General features: G+C 37.1%; 1 protein-coding gene across 1 annotated transcript in view; it reads left to right on the top strand.

Moving 5' to 3' along the window:
- The window catches only part of ANK2 (ankyrin 2), a 372,922-nt gene that overhangs the window by 174,224 nt on the left and 177,508 nt on the right, over positions 1–21,190 (top strand). The window contains exons 5-7 of the mRNA XM_042780930.1: positions 12,161–12,259; positions 17,642–17,827; positions 18,282–18,305. Coding sequence (XP_042636864.1) covers positions 12,161–12,259; positions 17,642–17,827; positions 18,282–18,305 — 309 coding nt within the window. The remainder of the gene's footprint in view (positions 1–12,160; positions 12,260–17,641; positions 17,828–18,281; positions 18,306–21,190) is intronic.

Genomic DNA, 21,190 nt, shown 5'->3' with positions numbered 1-21,190 from the left:
TAGCGACCCCTCCTTGGGTTTCCAAGGCAGTATCACTACGGAAGTAGGATTGCCCAACCTTCCTTCCGAGGAGTGGCTGATGGGTTTGAACCGCCAGCCATCTGGTGAGCAGTCAAGTGCCTTAGCCACTATGCTACCAGAGCTCCCTGAATTGTGGTAGTGGAGAAGAATACTGAAAATATCATGGACTGACAAAAGAACAAACAACTGTGTCCTGGGAGAAGTGCAGCCAGAACGCTCCTTAAAAGCAAGAACAGGCAGACTTCATTCATCTCACCTACTTTGGTCATGTTGTCAGAACCAGTCCCTGGAGAAAGATATTATGCTTGATAAAGTAGATGGTCAACGAAAAAGGGGAAGACCTTCAAGGAGATGGTTTGACACAGTGGCTATGATGATAGCAAGGGTTGTGAGGATGGCGCAGGACCAGGCAGTGTTTCATTCTGTTTTATGTAGGGTCTTTAGGGTCAATGGCACCTAATAACACCAACAAAAAAATATAAATGAATGACAAATAATTAATTATTTGCTGTGGATAGAGGTAATGTTCAAAGTATTTAATAACAAATTGGTACAGGCACCTATCCACCACCCATCTGTCAGTTTATTATACTATGATGGTGTGCACGTTACTGTGATGATGGAAGCTATACCACTACTGTCTTTCAAATTCCAGCAAGGTCACTCTTGGACAGATTTCAGTAAGTAAAAAAAGAATAAATAAAGAAAATCCTTTATCTCTCCTTTATGGTGATCAACTTCCATATTAGCAATGAAAACTTTATAGATCACAGCAGAACATTATCCAACTCACTTGCTTACATGTTATCAGGAGGGATTAATCTGTAAAGGAGGACATCCTGTTTGTTGAAGATTTCAAAGAGCACCTCGAGAGGACAAAGCCAATTTACCATGAAGGTAAAGAGATGCTCAGTGAGATGGATTGCCACAATAGCCCCAACAATGGACTCAAACATGCTGACAATCATGAGGATGATACAGACCAAGCAATGTTTTATTCTAGTGTGCATACTATTGGCATGAGTCAGAGATGACTGGGTAGCAGCTATGAGTCTGTTTAGCTATCTGTCCATGTATCATCTATCTACCTGTCTGTCTATTTAGCTATCATCTATCATCTATTGGTGACAGGATAATATCCATATGCCTACAAGGAAGACCAGTTAATACTACTATTATCTATTATTCAAATTTATGCACCAACCATCAAAGCCAAAGATGAAGAAATTAAAGATTTCTGAAATTGTCCAAATGTGCAATCAAGATATGTTAATTATTACTGGTGACTGGAATGCAAAAGTTGGAGACAAAGAAGAATCACCAGTTGTTGAAATATTTGGCCTTGGTGATAAAAATAATGTTGGAGATCACATGATAGAATTTTGCAAGACCAACGACTTATTCATTGCAAATACCTTTTTTTCAACAACACAATTGGCAGCTGTACACATGGACTTTACCAGATAGAGTACATAGGAATCATATTGACTATATTTGTGTCAAGAGGCAGTGGAAAAACTCAATATCTTTAGCCAAAACAAGGCCAGGAGCTGGTTGTGGAACAGACCACCAACTCCTCATATGCAAGTTCAACCTGAAGTTGAAGACAATTAAAACAAGTCCATGAGAGTCAAAATATAACTTGGAATATATCCCTCCTGAATATAGAGACCATCTAAAGAATAGATTTGATGCATTGAACACCAATGACCGAAAACCAGAAGAATTGTGGGATGACATCAAGAACATCATCTATGAAGAAAGCAAGAGGTCATTAAAAAGATGAGAAAGGAAGAAAAGACCAAAATGGATGTCAGAAGAGACTCTGAAAATTTCCCGTGAGAGGAGAGTAGCTAAAGCAAGTGGAAGAAATGACAAGATAAAGGAGCTGAACTGAAGATTTCAAAGAGCACCTCGAGAGGACAAAGCCAATTACTATAATGAAATGTGCAAAGACCCGGAGTTAGAAAAACAAAAGGGAAGAACAGGCTCAGCATTTCTCAAGCTGAAAGAACAGAGGAAAAAAATTAAGCCTTGAGTTGCAATACTGAAGGATTCTATGGGCAAAATATGCAGGAATGATGCAGGAAACACCAAAAGAAGATGGAAAGAATACACAGAATGTCTGTGCCAAAAAGACCTGGTCGATGTTCATCCATTTCAGGAGGCAGCATATAATCAAGAACCAGTGGTAATGAAGGAAGAAGTCGGAGCTGCATTGAAGGAAATGGCAAAGAACAAGGCTCCAGAAATTGACAGAATACCCACTGAGATGTTTCAACAAATGGATAGCCTGCTAGAGACACTCACTTGGCTATGTCAAGAGATTTGGAAGACAGCTACCTGGCCAACTGACTGGAAAAGACCCATATTTGTACCCATTCCAAAGAAAGGTGATCCCACACAATGTGGAAATTATCTAACAGTATCATTAATATCACATGCAAGTAAAATCTTTCTGAAGATAATTCAAAAATGGTTGCAGCAATATATTGTCAGAGAACTTCCAGAAATGCAAGCTGGTTTCAGGAGAGGATGTGGAATGAGGGATATTGTTGCTGATATCAGATGGATCTTGGCTCAAAGCAAAGAATACCAGAAAGATGTTTACTTGTGTTTTATTGACTATGCAAAAGCATTTGCTTGTGTAGCTCATAACAAATTATGGGTAACATTGAGAAGAATAGGAATTCCAGAACACTTGATGGTACTCATGAGGAACTTGTACATGGACCAGGAGGCTGTCGTTTTAACAGAACAAGGGGACAATGCATGGTTTAAAAATCAAGAAGGGAGTGCATCAGGGTTGTATCCTTTCACCATACTTGTTCAATCTGCATGCTGAGCAGATAATCCAAGAAGGTAGACTATAAGAAGAAGAACATGGTATCAGGATTGGAGGAAGAATCATTAACAGCCTGCAATATACTGACAACACAACTTTGCTTACTGAAAGTGAGGGTGACTTGAGGCACTTACGAAAGAAGACTGAAGAATACAATCTGCAGTATGGATTACATTTCAATGTAAAAAACCAAAAATCCTCTCAATTGGACCTATAAGTAGCATCATAATAATGATAAATGGAGAAAATCATGATAAATGGAGAAAAGATTGGAATTGTCAAAGACTGTACATTGCTTGGTTCTATAATCGACACCAATGGAAGAAGCAGTCAGGACATCAGACGACATATATTGTTGTTCTTATGTGCCATCGAGTCAGACCTGACTCATAGTGCCCCTCCTTGGGTTTCTAAGGTGGTTTCACTACGGAAGTAGATTGCCCAATCTTTCTTCCAAGGAGTGGCTGGTGGGTTTGAACCACCAGCCTTCTGGTTAGTAGTCAAGTGCCTTAGGCACTATGACGACACATGTTGTTGTTGTTGTTGTTATTTGCTGTCGAGTTGGACCCGACTCATAGCGACCCCTCCTTGGGTTTCCGAGGTAGTATGACTATGGAAGTAGATTGCCGCATCTTCCTTCCGAGGAGTGGCTGGTGGGTTTGAACCGCCAGCCTTCTGGTTAGCAGTCAAGTGCCTTAGGCACTATGCTGCACACATAGCACTGGGTAAATCAGCTGCAGAGGACCTCTTTCAACTGCTGAGGAGCAAAGATGTCTCCTTGAGGACTAAGGTGTGCCTGACCCAAGCCCTGGTATTTTCAATTGCTTCATATGCACATGAGAGCTGGACAATAAATAAGACGGAAGAAAAGTTGATGCTTTTGAGTTGTGCTGGCGAAGAATGCCGAAAGTGCTATGGACTGCTAAAAGAACTAACAAATCTGTCCTGGAGGAAGTGCAGCTGGAATGCTCCTTGGAAGCAAGAACGGCCAGACTTCATCTCACCTACTTTGGTCATGTTGTCAGGTGGGACTATTCCCTGGAGAATGATGTCATGCGTGTTAAGGTGGAGGGTTGATAAAAGAGGGGAAGGCCCTCAATCAGATGGATTGACACAATGGCTAAGGCGATGGACTCAAGTATAGCTGGCATGGGACCAGACAGTAGTTCATACTACTGTGTATAGGGTCTCTGTGAGTCAGAAACGATTCAATGGCACCTAACATCATCTCTTGGCTCCTGTCAATCACATCAGAGCTACTTTAACAACTGTTAATGCTGTACCCACCTGCACTCACCAAATAGCAGCTTCAGCTGTGGATCTTGTTGACTTTTTATACCTATGTTTTGTATATATGCTTTTCTCTCTATGTTCTACCAAACCATTTTAGAGGAACAGAAACACTATATATTGGAAAGTACCTGGATGTTTGTACAGAGAGGCCAATAATTCTGTGTTAACCTACTTATGTGTGAAGATAAATATTTCCCTATAAAATTTAAAGTTCTGTTAATGTGCTCCTGTGTTCTGTCCAGGTTACCCAGAGGCATGCTTCATGTCTCCAGTGGACTAGCTCTTGTTTAAATAGCTTGTAAAAAAAAATAAAATAAAATAAAAATAATTTCTCACATCTTTAGGAGCTGTAGTAAATTTTTGTTGCCTACTTACTTTACACATTTTGTAACACTAAATAACTCCCTTTCTCTCCACAGCCAAGGTGTTGTCTGTGCTCCTGCTTCATTCATCTTTTATATAACCAGATGCCATCCAGTCAATTTCAACTCATGGTGACCCCATGTGTGCAGAGTAGAATTGTGCTCCATAGGATTTTCAATGACTGTGGTGTTTTTTTTTTTTTTTTTTTTGGAAGTAAACCAATTAGTCTTGATTGGTAGAATAAAACCACCAGTCTTTCAGCTGGTACTCTAGCAATTAACTATTTGCACCATCTTGGGATTCCAAATTGCAAATACTACAGAGCTGATTAACCCCTGATTTTCACTCTACCTATCACCTCCAAACAAGCCACCAAGCCACCCTTGCTCACTAGAGTGAGCTTTCAGAAATCCAAATGTGATCATCCTACTCCCTGCCTAAAACCATTCATTCTGCAAATTTCTTAAGTCAATTTCAGAAACTGAGCTTTTTAAAAATGCTTATGCTTGGGCTCCACACATGGAGACTCTTACTCAGTGGGGGTGACAGGTAGTACCTAAGGCATATGTATTCTTAAATGTTTCCACACAAGAATCTATTACACAGCTATCCCATTGGCCTATGGGATACATTCCAACTCCTTTACATGGAGAAAAACCTATCATGCTAAGTTCACTTATTACCTATGAGACTTTGGCCCAGTTCCTAAGTGTTTGAGCCTTAGCTACCTCAGCTCAATTGAAGATAATGAGAGCAATATTGCAGCACTACTCTAAATATGAGCGGTAACATCAGACCATTTACTTTATCATTCAAACCAGGACATTTTTAGTAATTACTCCAAGATACCTAAACTTAGACTGACTCAGACAAACTGGGAAATGTGTTCACTGTAATTGGAGGTAATATATTCTCAAGTACCCATCACAACAGACAGTGGGCAGCATATAGCAGAAGTTCATTTTTTTTTTTTTTGTTTTGTTATTGTTCTTCATATCTGTACCTCCTACTCTGCTGGGAGCTCTTGCATGCAGAGGCATACAAATGTTTTACAAGATCCTGAATGTTTACCTATCACTGCTCTTTTCCCCCGCATAAGATATGTCATCAGTCTTGATTTTTTTCTTTTCCTACCTTTACCATTCTAGTCTACTTCTACCTCTAACTGCCCTACTATATATAACCTCTAAAATTTACAGGGCTCAAGGCAAGAGTATAAAAGAGGCCCTCTGGCAATATATTCTTTTATTTAAAAGATATATATCAAGCTAACTATTAAATAGGGAGCTCTGGTAGCATAGTGGCTAAGACACTTGCCTGCTAACCAGAGGGCTGGCGGTTCAAACCCACCAGCCACTCCTCGGAAGGAAGGTTGGGCAATCCTACTTCCGTAGTGATACTGCCTCGGAAACCCAAGGAGGGGTCGCTATGAGTCGGGGCCGACTCGACGGCACATAACAACAACAACAACAACTATTAAATAAGTATCTTCTATTCTACTAACAAAAGCACCTTTATAATAACATGGTAGTCCTAATTTAGACTTCTGAGAATCCTTGCAGTTCCATTCAGGATTGTGGCTGAGGGAAGTACCAACCCTAGAACTTGAGCCTACAGCCAGTACCTCTTCTCTCCCCATCCCTGTCTCTATCCACACCACAAGGTCATCATGGGTGAAGATGTGGACACCCTGACTCACACATCCAAATTCTGTTTATCTCATACCTGCACCCTCCCTAGAAAATAATTCTAGGAGTGTGTATTAGTGTATTAGTTGCTGCTTGCTAAAGGGGCACGAAGGCTGCATCTTCTGACCTACTCTAACTCCACAAGAGGAAGATAGAATCATTATCAGCTGCCCAAGGTCTGTTCTTAAGAGGCCAGACTTGCTGCCACCTTCCAGCTCTCTTACCAACCTTGACAGCAACCATCCCTCTTGTGGCACCTACCACCTGTCTGCTGGGTTTGACAATTCGCTGCAGTGGCCACACATAACTCAGATTATGGGGATATTAGGGAAACAACAGGCTATAATTCAAGTTCAGGAAAGTGCTCAGGATATAGTTCTTCGATCAGGACAGTCTCCCCTCTGCTGTTTCCTTAGACATGCCTCTCTTGCCCGTGGCCTCTCAGCCTAGCCTCTGTCTCTGTGGGCCAGGTAATCCTGCTGCTGTGTCTCATGCTTCTGCTGCCATCTCTCAGCTGGGAGTCTCTCTCAGCAGCACATCTCTCTTAGCTGGAGGGGAGAGATTCTTTTCTACCTCTGGTGGGGCTCATTTGAAGCCTGGCAGAGTGGCAAAACTAAGCAATCCCAACATCAGAATTCTACACACCTCAGAGAGAGCAAAGTTCCCAGAAGATTACTTTGTGCTGCCCCAACAGAAATACCCCAGGTGGATAATTTTAACAATCAGGAGTTTAAATTGCGTGGTCCCACCCAGTAATCCAGTGGGAGTTAAAAAACTATGGCTAGAAAAGCCATACTATGTAATTTACTACACCTCACTGCTGTAACAAATTATTACAAACTAATGCCTTAAAACAATGCATATTTATTCTTTTTCAATTCTGGAGGTCTGAAGTCAAAAATTAATTTTATATTTTTGAAACCAAAATGTTGGGAGGCTTATTTTTTGGGGAGTCACTAGGAGAAAATCCATTTCCTTAACTTTTCCAACTTCTAGAGTTTCATTCTTTACTTGACTCATGGCCCTTCCTCCATCTTCAAAGCCAACAGTGTAGCATCTTCTCTTCTCTTTGAACTCCTGCCTCCTTCAAATAGGGATGTTTGTGATTTACATTGGGACCACCTAAATAAGCCAGTAAAATCCTTCCATCTTAAGATCCTTAATCACACCTTCTTCAAATTCCCTTTAGCCATATAATATAATATTCACAGAGTCTGGGGATTAGGATGTGGACATATTTGGGGTTCATTAGCATAGTGCCTAAGTCATTTGACTACTAGCTAGGAGGCTGGTGGTTCAAACCCACCAGTGTCTCCTTGGAAGGAAGAATGGGAAATCTACTTCTGTAGAGATACCACCTTGGAAACCAAAGTAGGGGTTGCTATGAGTCTCAATTGACTCGATGGCAGTGAGTTTGATTTTTTTGGTTGTTGTTTGTTTATTCAGCCTACCACAGAATGAGGAAGATGAAGCCAAGAAGAAATTCTGAGCAAATAGTACATTTATACTTAGGGCCACTTAGAGAGGGATCCTGTGTAGCTTTGGGCCTCCTGCTTGGTCTGGAAGCTAGGAAGTTGTAGGATCGAGTGGGCACATCCTCTTGGTCCTCCAGATTGCCTGTCCTGATCAGCCTGAGGAGGTTCTTCTAAAGCTTAGAATCCAGGGCAAGGTTCAAGGTATAGTACATCTCAGTTCTCCTGCTGATCTAGCAATCCCTGTCTGTTTCTTTTCTCCTGCTATATCTACAAGAAGTTTCCTTTGGAGGAAAGCATGTTAGCAAATTGTCTTAATCTATTAAAAGTTCTTTCCATCCCTGCCTTTAACTTGTCATGAAAGAGCCCTATTCCACACCCACTCACTGTTTTTAACTATCCGGTTTTCCTTTCCTTTGACTCTCTAATTCCATCCTTCCACCACCTCTTCAGTGTTCTTAAAATAATCAAGATGTCACCTGTTTGTTGTGTTTTTAAAAATATGTTATCTAGTTAACAAGTTATTCCTTAATCATTTCATTGTTAATTTATTTCTTTTCTAATATTTCTATTTTAGTTTCCAGTTTTACTCTACCATTTGAAACTTGGAGATTTTCTCTTATAATCAAACTTAAAATTACTTGTTCTACTCATATACTCTGCATTTAAATTTTTGCTGTTTGTCATTGCATACACATGACTTTTACTTAACAGAATACTTTAAAAAACTATTTTTCTCCCCTTCTAAGTTTATATCTATCTATCTATCTTCTATAAAAATTCTCATTTATGTTTTTACTTATTCTTAGGAAGGTATGGAAATTTTAGAGGGATCATCTATGTTTAAGACTGTGATATGTTTTTGGGAACATTATTGGGTTTCCAAGGAGCTCTAGGAATTATTTACCAAGTTTTATTATACAGTTTTGTAGAATATTTTTTCTTAAAGAAATATTACACATTGCAAAGGATCTAATGTAAAGAAAATGTGATGATTTAAACTTAAACTAAGATGTTATAATTTCAGTGATTTTTTTCCTATGATTAACTCTTAATGTTATAACATTATCACAGTGTGTACTTTGTGAGGATAAATGTGTCTGTCTTGTCTATCACTGTCTCCCCAACACTTACAAGTGGGTGCTTTTTAACAATTGAATAAATGACTGAAAATTATTGAATGATATAATTTTAGAATGACTTTAAAAAAATATATAAAGATGATCAATAAAAACCAGGTACCTAAATTAGAACATTAAAAATACAGATTTTTAAATATTCAATCAGATTTTCATTCCCTCCACGCCTATTCTGGTATAAGAAAGAATTTGTACCTTTATGAGTGCTAATTGAACTTATTTAAGACAATGACAGTCTGTTTACATAGTTTATGAATTGATAAAGGCAGAGATATTTACATATTATATCAATATTATATACAGATAATTATATATTGTAGAATTATATTGATATTAATGCTACATTTTCCATTTTAACTATAAATATTAGATAATATTAGATAATTTTAACACATTGTTAGGTAATGAGAAATTGTATCTCTGATAAGAAAATAAACACAGGAAAACAAGGGATATGCTCATCAACATTATTTAGGAACGAGGAAAAACCAATCACTAATTTTATATGGAAAGGAAAGAGACCTTGGACAAGCAAAGCACTTCTGAGGAAGAAAAACAGAATAGATTCCCTGATCTCAAAACCTACTATACAGCCACAGTAGTCAAAACAGCTTGGTGTTAATACAATGATAGACATATAGATAAGTGGAATAGAATTGAGAATCCAGAAATAGATCCTATGGAGAGCTGATCTTTGAGAAAAGACCATTCATTAAATGGAGTGGTGCTTTAACAAATGGTGCTGGGAAAACTGGATATCCATTTGTAGAACATGAAACAAGTCACCGCACACAAAAACGAAATCAAGATGATTCGAAGACCTAAATGTGAAACCCAAAACTATAAAGTTCATCCAATAAAATAGGGGAAAACTCACCCAAAAAACTCACTTCCATTGATTGATTCTGACTCATAGAGACTCCCATTGAGTTTCCAAGGCTCTAAATCTTTATGGAAGCAGATTGCCTCATCTTTCTTCCATGGAGCAGGCTTGTGGATTCAAACTGCTGACATTTTGGTAAGCAGCCAAATGCCTTAATCACTACACAATCTGAGATCCTTAGGGGCAAACTTAGAGGCCTTAATTTATGCATAAATAGACTACCCAATGTAACACAAACAGCAGAAGATAAACTAGATGACTGGAACCTTCTAAAAATTACATTTTTATGCACATAGAATACTTCTCTAAAAGAGTAAAAAGAGAAACTACAGAATAAGGAAAAATATTTGGCAATGACACATCCAACAAGGGACTTACTTGTAAAATTTATAGAAAACTTCAACACCTCAACATCAAAAAGAAAAACAATATAATTCAAAAATGGGCAAAGGACATGAACAGACCCTTCACCAAAGAAGATATTCAGGAAGCCAACAAACACACGGGAAAATGCTCGCAATCATGAGCCATTAGAGAGATGCAAATCAAAACAACAATGAGATACCATCTTACCCAGCATTTATAGCAAAATTCAACAGGACAGAAAACGACAAATGCTGGTGACATTGTGGAAAGACTGGAACTCTCATACACTGCTGGTGGGACTGTAAAATGGTACAGCCACTATGGAAAACAATATGGCGTGTTCTAAAGAAGTTGGAAAAAGAAGTACCATTTGATTCAGCAATCTCACTACTAGGACTATATTCTAAAGAAGTGAGATCCAGGACACAAATGAATATATCCACACCCATGTTCATTGAAGCACTATTCATAACAGCAAAAAGATGGACACAACCTAAGTGCCAATCAATAGCTGAATGGATAACAAAACTATAGTACATACATATACATAATGGAATACTATGCAATATTAAAGAATACTGAAGAATCCATGAATCACCTCCTAATGTAGATGAACTTGGAGGACATTATGGTTAGTGAAATAAGTCACATAAGGACAAATATTGTATGAGTCTGTTAAATTCTGGCTAGTTAAAAGACAGGCGTTCATTTGGGTGAAGGGAAAGGCAATACAAAAAAGCACGTGACCAGCACAATATCAGTGAGGAAAAGGAAGACACAGAGGTGAACAAGAGGTGCAGACGATAAAAGTAAATATTATTATATATACAATACTGTATTACATTAGATAGCAAACACTAATCTATGGGTGGATAAATAGGTAGACAGGCAAAATCAGCTATGGGTAGGTGAACAGGAATATCCCCATGACCATACATAGGTTTGGTAGATGATATTCCTACATATATATTTGTATGTGCTACAAAAATATCCATATGCATTATAGAGCTAACAGAGGACAAAGTTAGGATGACATCTTAGCCACAACTACACACCTTGCTGGGCCTGTGGGCCATGGCCACAGAGGACATGAAGCTCAACTGGCACACCATTGTATGTAAAGACATTGTTCTACATCCTACTTTGGTGAGTAGCGACTGGAGTCTTTAAAGCTTACAAGTGGCCATCTAAGGTACATCTATTGGTCTCTCCATGTCTGGAGCAAAGAAGAATGAAGAAAATAAAAGGCATACAAAAACAGTTAGTCCAAAGGATGAATGGACCATGGGAACCTCAGCCTACATCACCCTGAGACCAGAAGAACTAGATGATGCCCAGCTACCACTGCCAACCACACGGAAGAAGATCAGAATTGGAGATCCTGGATAGAGTGAGAAAAAAAATGAGGCACAAAATTCAAAAACATAAAAATGACCAGGATTACAGGTTGGATAAGCTCTAGTGAAACCACCAAGGTTATGGCCTCTAGTCACCCTTTGGACCTAGAATTGGACTCACTCCTTTAGCTTAACTCTCAGCCAAACAATATACAAGCCTACAAGCAGAACAACTACACCAGGGAGATGCATTCCTTAGAACAATCAACCCTGGAAGATCTGAAGGGCAGCATTTGCACAGGGAAAAATGTTGGGAGGTAGGAATGCATAGGCAAGGACACTGGAAAAGGGTAACCATAGGGAGGAAGTGAGAGAAGAGCTGTTACATTGTGGGGATTGTCATGAAACAAAATGTTTATGAACTGTTAAATGTAAAATGAATCTGCTTTGGGAAATTTTACCCAAATTATAATAAAAAGCTTTTTAAAAAAAAGGGAAGGGGGAGGATATATTTCCTCCTAATCCTTTTCTTATCATTCCCTTAAGAATTTTATATCACAATTGATTCCTTTTGATTTTGTCTAGTATAAGAATGCTAAAAATAAGTGATTTCTTCAATGTAAACATATGTTATATAATTTTATCATTCAGAAGGTTTATTTCATAGTAACCTCTTTTTCCTTCTCTCATATTCTTCCCTGCTTTAAAATTTTACAAAGGATTAAAGATTTTTTTTTTTAACTTTCTTTTCAGAATGGCTTCACTCCTTTATACATGGCTGCCCAAGAGAACCACATTGATGTTGTCAAATATTTGCTGGAAAATGGAGCTAATCAGAGCACTGCTACTGAGGTAAGGCTGTCATCCCTAAAGGCTTCAGTACTTTGATCTCAATGTCCATATTTTTATATCTAGTGCAAAGAATATCAATTATATTAGTGATGTTCATGTTGCTGTTGTACTCCACAGCAGCGGCCATGTATGAATTGCCCAGAATTGTGCATATAGAGTTTATGCCTTTATTTTTGGTTCACGTAAATTTACTTTCACATGAAATCATACTTCTATCAGTTTGGTATACTGAGAGGGGAAGAACCTCAATGAGTTGGATTGACACAGTGACTGCAACAGCAGACTCGAGGGTAGCAAAGATTGTGAAGATGGCACAGAGCCAGGCAGTGTTTCGTTCTTTTGTACATAGGATCGCTATGAGTTGAAGTCAACACCTAACAACAACAACAGCTTTGGGGAGATTTTTTTTTAATTCTAAAATTAAATAAAAGTAAATTCTCCCCATCTCTTTTCATCAATATTTTGTCCTTATGATCCAAAGCAATTCTTTAAAGGAACACTTTTTAATGATCAGAGTTATTTTGTGGGCATTCATAAAGAATTATTGCTAAAAAAACTGTCTATATTTTCTGAAGCCCAAATTTTGATACATGGCTATGTGACTGTGATTATGGCAACAACTGAATAGATTGTTCAAGATGCAGCTTCAAAAATTCAGGTCAGCTAGAGAAGGGGTTGGAGAGGGCAGGAATTTCTAAAGACAACATTGCTTTCTCATTCCTAAGCCGGTTCACCTATGAGGAGAATATGCTTTGTGTTTGCCTTCACAGTTTTGCTTAGCCAATTAAAGAACAAGTTTAATGATTGTCTAGAATGGTGGTTTTTTTTTTTTTTTTTTAGCGCTACTTCAGAAGCTTGTGTGCTTGGAGATGATACCTCAGGGTCATTGGAAAGTTGGGTTAGGAAGAGAGAAAGAGGACTCCCTTTGGATGTGCCTCTCCCCACCCCTTTCACCTATACCATGCAGTGTTGTGTTCCTTATTTCTTATTTTGTGGCTCCATTGATAGAACTGAAAAATTCCTGACCTAAATGAAAGATAACTGGTAGATACTTGTCACCTAGAAACCATATTGATAATTTTCAATGTTCAATATGACTTCTTTTCTGGAAAATTAAGACTTTAGGTAAAATAAATATTAACCCTCTTTCTATTCTGCATTTGGTGTGTGTGTTGGGGGGAGGGATCATAAACATCTATTAAACCCATTTACAGTCCCTTTGGGAGATAACTTCTTATGGAGCCAGTAATTGTAATAACTTTCTGACAGTCATTCTCACTAGTGGGGGATGTGGGGTGGAGGACAGCACCATTAATGAGACTATATTTCCTACTTCTGACTTGGAAACAAAACTTGTTCTCTATTCCGACTGCCCCCTATGACATGATTTCATGTTGTCTTTTTAGCACGTGCAAATTTTACACTCCTGCCACATGGGTACCCAGTTGCGGTTGAGTGTATTCTAATTTATAATGACCCTGTTGTTGTTGTTAAGGGCCGTCTAATAGGACCCAACTCATAGCGAGGAGGTATCATTACGTAACTAGATTGCCCAACTTTCCTTCCAAGGAGAGGCTGGTGGGTTTGAACTGCTACCAAAAAACCACTACACTACCAAAGCTCCTATAATGACTCTATAAGGCAGTAAAACTGCTTCACAGGATTTCCAAGGCTGTAAATCTTTATGGAAGCAGACTGCCAGGTCTTTCTTCTGCAATGTGGCTGGTGGGTTCAAACCACCGACCTTTCTGTTAGCAGCCAAGTGCTTAGCCACTGTGCCACCAGGGCTCCTTTCACAAGGGTACAATGTGATTTTTATGATTCGGAGTAGTGCCTAAGGCATTTGACTGCTAACCAGAAGGCTGGCAGTTCAAACCCACCAGTCACTCCTTAGAAGGAAGATTGGGCAATCTACTTGAATAGAGATACCGCCTTGGAAACCCAACTTGGGGTCACTATGAGTTGGATCTGACTTGGTGTCAGTGAGTTTAGTTTGAATACAGTCAGTGAGTAATGTGAATATCTTCAGGTAAAGCTTTAGCAACAGTAGGAGACTGTGTCTCTGCCTCATAACCAATGAGAAATTTACCCAAATAAGGAAATATATGTTCGTTTAATTTTATTTTCCTGAAGGCAGAACCTTTTACCAAAAAAAAAAAAAAAAAACCAGAAAACCTTTAAACTATAGAGTTCTGCTCACCATATAGACTCAATGTTTCTAGTGTGTGGTTTAAGAAAACACCCTGCTGGCATTCTCAGCTGTCTCATGGCTCCATGCATTGGCAGAGCCTTGCAGCATTTCAGTCTCCTTCCAGAAATGCCCTTTTGTGTTCATTGCATTGGTGGAAATCATGTTATACTGTGATTCCCCAGTAATTGAATACTTCTATCCATGTAGAAATGTGTCCTTTGAGATGAATTCTATGGGACATAGAATTATAGCTTATATACACATATCTGTTAATTGTCTCATTTTAAAAGATAATTTAAATATTCAAAACTATTTTTCTTAATTAGGTATTTATAAGCTTAGTTGATTAAACACCTACTCCCAGCCTCTGTGGTTACCAAGAAGCACAAGGCTGGGCAAATCTTTGCATTTCTGTTTCAGCCGATCACAGATCTCTGGGGCACAATGGTTAAGGCATTCAGCTGCTAACCAAAGGTCTGCAGTTGGAATTCACAAGCTGCCTTGCGGAAGAAAGATGAGGCAGTCTGCTTCCGTTAAGATTCACAGCCTTGGAAACCCTGTGGGGCTGTTCTAGTCTGTCCTGCAGGGTCACTGTGAGTTGGAATTGACTCAATGGCAGTGTGTTTTCAGTCTATCGTTCTGTAAAAAAAATCATATCTTTACATGGCTACATGGTTGATTGCTATTAAATATTTTATGTCTAGTCTCTAAATATCATATACAGCCTTGTGTGCACATGTGTGAATATGCCTGAAAAAGCACCTACCCTGAACTTGTTGGTAGCTTTAATTTGCTAACATCAATTACTAATTAAGACATCATGACCACCAAAAAATATCACATAGTTATAAGATAATTGAATATAGTAATGAAAGTCACATTTGAAAAGAAACATTTTAAGTTTAAAATTCTACATATTAAAACAATTAGCATTGGTAAATGAGGGAAAAATGAAGTTATTGAATTAAAACTTTTTTTTCCCCATACAAGTAGTTGAGGTACTTGAATGAATCATTCCAAATATTTAGCTCCTCCCATGGATTATAGATTAGTAGGCAATCCATCTAATGAGGGTTCAAAATTTAATTCTTTGAAGAGAATTTTCTGTCTCTCTTGTACCATTTTAATAATTCCCTTCTCTCTTCCTACTATTTCAGTATTACCAACCTTGAAACCTAAAATGTTTTAATGAGGTTCTGTCTTGTGAGTAAGTTCCTTGTCTCTAAGAAAAAAATAAAGTTCACAGTCTTTTGATATAAGCTATCCCAAGGTTGCAAGGGTAAAAAAATTAAATAGGTATCTGATAATGTGTTTGTATTTCCTTCTTCATGGAATATTTCATGTGTGCCAAACAAACCTGTAAATTTAGGCAAGTATTTTTCATCTTAGAATGCTACATTCTTTATTCTTCCATCCTGTTAAGTGATGTGTTTATTTAAAATTCAGTTCTTATTGTGGTAATGCATGCATGATGCAATATACTTAAGAGAAATGATTTTCCCACAAAAGTCTACAATTACCTTTTTAAACATTATCATTGAAAATATTGAGTAGTTAAGATTGTGGTAAATTGCCATTGTGTCTAGTCTGTAATCTTTATCTGTACCATTTTATTGGTGGCATACTGGTTAAAGCATTCAGCTGCTAACAAAAGGTTGGCAGTTTAAATCCACCCGATGCTCCATGGGAGAAAGAGACAGTCTGCTTCTGTGAAGATTTATAGCCTTGGAAAGCCTGTGGAACAATTCTACTCAGTCCAATGGAGTCACTATGAGTCAGAATTGATTCAATGGCTGCGGGCTTTTTTTTTTTTTTTTTTAAATTACCCTATATGAATGGGAGCTCTTGTAGTATAGTGTCTAAGGCACTTGACTGTTAACCAGAAGGCTGGTGGTTCAAACCCACCAGCCACTTCTCAGAAGGAAGGTTGGACAATCTACTTGGAAGGAAGGTTGGACAATCTACTTCTGTAGTGATACCACCTCAGAAACCCAAAGAGGGGTCGCTATGAGTTGGATCCGACTCGACGGCACATAACAACAACAACATATGAATGGAAACTTCTAGCCCTAAGACTTCTTTTCAAATTTTTGTGGACTAAGCAAAGTTTACACATGAATAGAGCATAGAATGTGTAATTTTTCCTCATTTTTCACCTTCCCAGGAAATGAATATATGCTTCTGGAGAGAAAATTTGGCCTTCCAAATTATTTAACATGGTTATCTATCCCTAAGACTTCACTAATATTGTGTGTTTTCTGCAATGTAGTTGTTTGTTAGCCATCTCTCTTTTTAAAATTGAAAAGCTGATTACCTACAACATGATCTTTTATTCTAAATAATTTAAATAATAGAAAATTAAATTAATAAGTGCAAATGTAATAAAGTAATCCAACTTGTCAGAGTTTTATATATCATATTGTGTTACAAAGTTCCAAAGTTGACTTGGTAATAAAGCATCCGATCCAGTTTTCACTTTTCACTAACCAATACAGGTTTTGTTGTTGTTGTTGTTGTTGTTTAGCAACTAGCATAGTTAATTATTTGTGCTATTTTCCTGTCTGGGTTGTCATATCTTTCCTCCCTCATCAGACTTGGCACCCATTCTTTCTATTCTTCCATTCTTTTTTTCATTTGCACAAGTGGGCATTCTACTTTCTATTTTACCATTGTAAACATACATTATTGAACAACATAAATTTATTGAGCATATCTATATATACTACATATAGATATGCTCAATAAATTATGTAGTATAGGAAGCTCTGGTAGCGTAGTGCCTAAGGCACTTGACTGTTAACCAGAAGGCTGGTGGTTCAAACCCACCAGCCACTCCTCGGAAGGAAGACAGGGCAATCTACTTCCATAATGATACTGCCTCAGAAACCCAAGGAGGGGTCGCTACGAGTTGGGTCCGACTCAAGGGCCCATAACAACAACTAGATATGTAGTATGCTTTGTTAGGGAGTGGAGATGTTTTTCAAAATGTGTAGAAGAAATTATGAACTGATAAACTAGTTCATACTATGATAAATGACTGATTATAATCCACTTTCACAGTAATGTTTAAACCTCTTGTTCCTCAATGTTAATCATTATTTTTTAAACTAGTAGTACCATTGGCTAGCATTGAATCCCAAGCATCTAGATGTAAATGGAAAATATTTTTCCTCTGCTTCTTTTTTTACCAGGATGGCTTTACTCCTCTAGCTGTGGCACTGCAGCAAGGACATAACCAGGCAGTCGCCATCCTCTTGGAGAATGACACTAAGGGGAAAGTGAGGCTACCAGCTCTGCATATTGCAGCGAGGAAAGATGACACCAAATCTGCCGCACTCTTGCTTCAGAATGATCACAATGCTGACGTACAATCTAAGGTAAAAGCTGAACCCATTTGTGGAAAGGAACTCTCCAGCTGCCAGATTCCTGCAGGGGAATGATAAAGAAGTAGGCCATGGTGATAATGCAGAGTTTCTTCTGGTCAAGAAAAGAGATAAATTACTATCAGAGGTATTTCAAAATGAAGGGAACTGTCTATTGGGTATAGTAACAACAATAAAAAAGATGTTAAATGTAAGACAGTTTTTCTTTAGGTTCAACATTTTAGAAATCTGTTTATTTATACTGTTAATAGTCATAAATAATAGACACAGAATCAGAAAGATACAGCCTTATTCTATAGTGTTATAGGATGTTTTTTCAGTAGAATATATTTTGGCATGTTGGAACAGTTGAAACCAATTGCAGTGAGCAGCTTAACTGTTTCCTTAATTTTTCATTGTGTAACGTCTTCCAATGTCTTCCCTCTTTTTCCACACAACATTGCTTCAGATGATGGTGAATAGGACAACCGAGGTACAGTATTGTGGTTAAACCAAGATATATATTAATTTTATCTTTTTTATTGCTTTTTTTAAAAAATTTTATTTCTCCAGTTATAGTAAATACTCACAAATTCATACTAATAATTGAAACTTTTTATTATTTGGAAACTTTCCCCATATTTAAGACAAATTGATAATTCAAAAAATATTTAAAGTAACATATTAAACACATTATTTAGTCAGTGAAACTAACTAGCTTACCTCAGTATACTATGAAACTCTTAGTTAATGCATATAAATGGGGCCCCATCAATGATTTACTATTAAATTTTTTGCCAAGAGGAGGTGTGATCTCATTTCTTAATGAGATTTCTCATGTTAGAGTTTTACAAACTGAAAATTAAGGCGTTTTCTCTTCCACTGTGTTTTATCTTCTTATCTAACAGTGGTTGTTCTTCCCCACCCCCACCCCTGCCCCATAAGCTTTTTTCTTTACCACATTCTGTATAATCAATAATGATATTGAGTATACCATAAGCAGAGCATTTCCTTTTTTTCTTGTTAAGTCTGAAAACGTCATGAAATCATCTCTTTTCCTCACACCAAAACACATCCATCAGCAAGGACATTAAGTCTAGAAGCCTCTCGGTGGTGGTGGTGTGTATGTGTCTAGGAATCTCCCCTTGAAAGACAGTAGCACAAACATTTTTGAAAGTATATTATGAAGATTAACCTATAGTCAAAGGCAAGTGACTATGTAGCTTGATTGTGGCTTTGTTGAGATTCTTTAAACTAGTATCTCATCTGGTTACTGAGTCATGGATTATGGGTATTTTGAGCATTTATGTTTAGTATTTAATGAGAGCAATGTGTTTCTAAGATAATTTCTTATTTTGATATATTTACCCATAGAGAGATGAAAATATTCAAATTATTTTTATTATCGTTTCTTCTGTTCCATATGCTTGCATGGAAGCTAGGTCAGAACTTAAGGAAATAATAATAATAATGGCCCAACTGCTTTGTGCAATTGTTTAAGACTGAACCATACAAACTAATTTCTTAATTATTGACTCTAACGCTTTTAATTTTTCACTTGCTTTTTGGTGATTGAGATAAATTCCTGAAAGCAATATTGACTATAAACATTGCGTTGAAAGCAGATGTTGCTACTAGGTCGACTCTGACTCATGGTGAATCCATGTGTGTCAAAGTAGAACTATGCCCCCTAGGGTTTTCAGGAGCTGAAGTTTCTGAAGTAGTTCACCAGGCCTTTCATCTGCAACCTTTTGGTTAGCAGTCTAGCATGTTGATTGTTTGTGTTACTCAGGGACTCCTTCAGACATAGTGGTACTAAGTTATTTTTCGGTGGTTAGTACTAAAATATTCCTTTACTGGCAATAGAGTAAGAAAGAGGGGGATCCCATCCTTCTGCAATCCTGAAAAAAGTTTAACTCTGCCTCCCACCTTCTTATAAACTGGGATGAGTTTCTCTGAATAGGCTGAAAGTAGCCTAGTGTTGATTTAAGAATCACATCCTGTGATTATCATCATGCATAGTCAATGAGATTGTGTTAGATAATAAATTAGTTTATTTTGACAAATGAGAAATATAATATTATCATATTTAAATAACTTGAAAATTATTTGCCAGCAATTTTTCTGAAATTAAATTGGAACTTGAATAATAGATACACATTTGGGATATTTCTATATGACAGGAAATATGAGGATAAAATGAGAAAAAAAAGTCAACTATTTCCTAAAATATAAAATTTGAATATTTTATAAAATAAAACCCACGTTGTAGATGGAGTTTCCCCTCCATTTTCAATGAAAATTTGGCATCATGTAGACATAAATTAAAAAATATCTTGACCAGAGTCCTTGGATTTAGTTTGATAGTTCAATTATTTTTATTTTCTATCCTTGCTTTTAGGTAATTAGTAATTATTTGCTGATAGCACAAAGGAATATCTCTTACCTAAACTGTTTTAATACTTATTTAGGGCAATTTTAAAACAAAATCCCCAAACTTATGTATCAAGTTAGTAGAAAAATAATGGTTGTGATTTAAAAGATATTGCTTTAAAAAATACTTGTGTACAGCAAAGTGAATTTCAAAGAAAATAATACAAAATAGCCTAAAAACTTCAGGATTTGATAGCCAATTAACAGTCTATATTATTTCTATAATTTTTAATTAAGTAATGAAAATTATGGAGGTCAAGGAAAATAACCACACAATAATGCCTTTCTGTACTTTAACTAGAAAAGAGTTAATATACTTCTATTGGGAAAATGGCAAAATTTCTAACTAAATTTTCATCAGAAAAAAAATATACTTTTCTTCAATTTTATATTTTCAGATTTTTTTTATCATCATGGAAATATTTATTGCAATTATTATTTTTTTTCAGACTTGTTTTTTAAAACACTCTGTGACCAAACAGTTCTTTAATGCTTAGCTAATTGATTTAACCTGACAGATTCACACACATTTTATTAATAAACTTTAGCTTAATTCCATAGCTGCAGAGTTGCATTCAGTTAATTTTTTCTGTTTTTATATTCTGAATCTGTATATATTGCTTAATTTTATACTTTTTTAAAATTAAAATGTATAGCCTGACTAAATACAGTTTATGGAAAAGGATAGAAAGATGACAATATAGATGATTTGAAGTGAAAGATTTACAATGAATTGTAAATCCCTTCTAAGAATTTTTCACAGTATTTTCATAGTTACAAAGATATGCCACCCAAAACTTTAAAAAATATACATATGACACTGGTTTTGACTCTTTCTCTGAGAAAAAAGGAGCTCTGGTGGCATAGTGCCTAAGGCACTTGACTGCTAACCAGAAGGCTGGCAGTTCAAACCCACCAGCCACTCCTCAGAAGGAAGGTTGGGCA

The sequence above is a fragment of the Orycteropus afer genome, unplaced genomic scaffold, assembly GCF_000298275.1.
Source record: "Orycteropus afer afer isolate SDZICR_OR568_19922 unplaced genomic scaffold, OryAfe1.0 scaffold00071, whole genome shotgun sequence".
Lineage (NCBI taxonomy): Eukaryota > Metazoa > Chordata > Mammalia > Tubulidentata > Orycteropodidae > Orycteropus > Orycteropus afer.
This window is presented reverse-complemented; position numbering and strand designations above follow the sequence as displayed.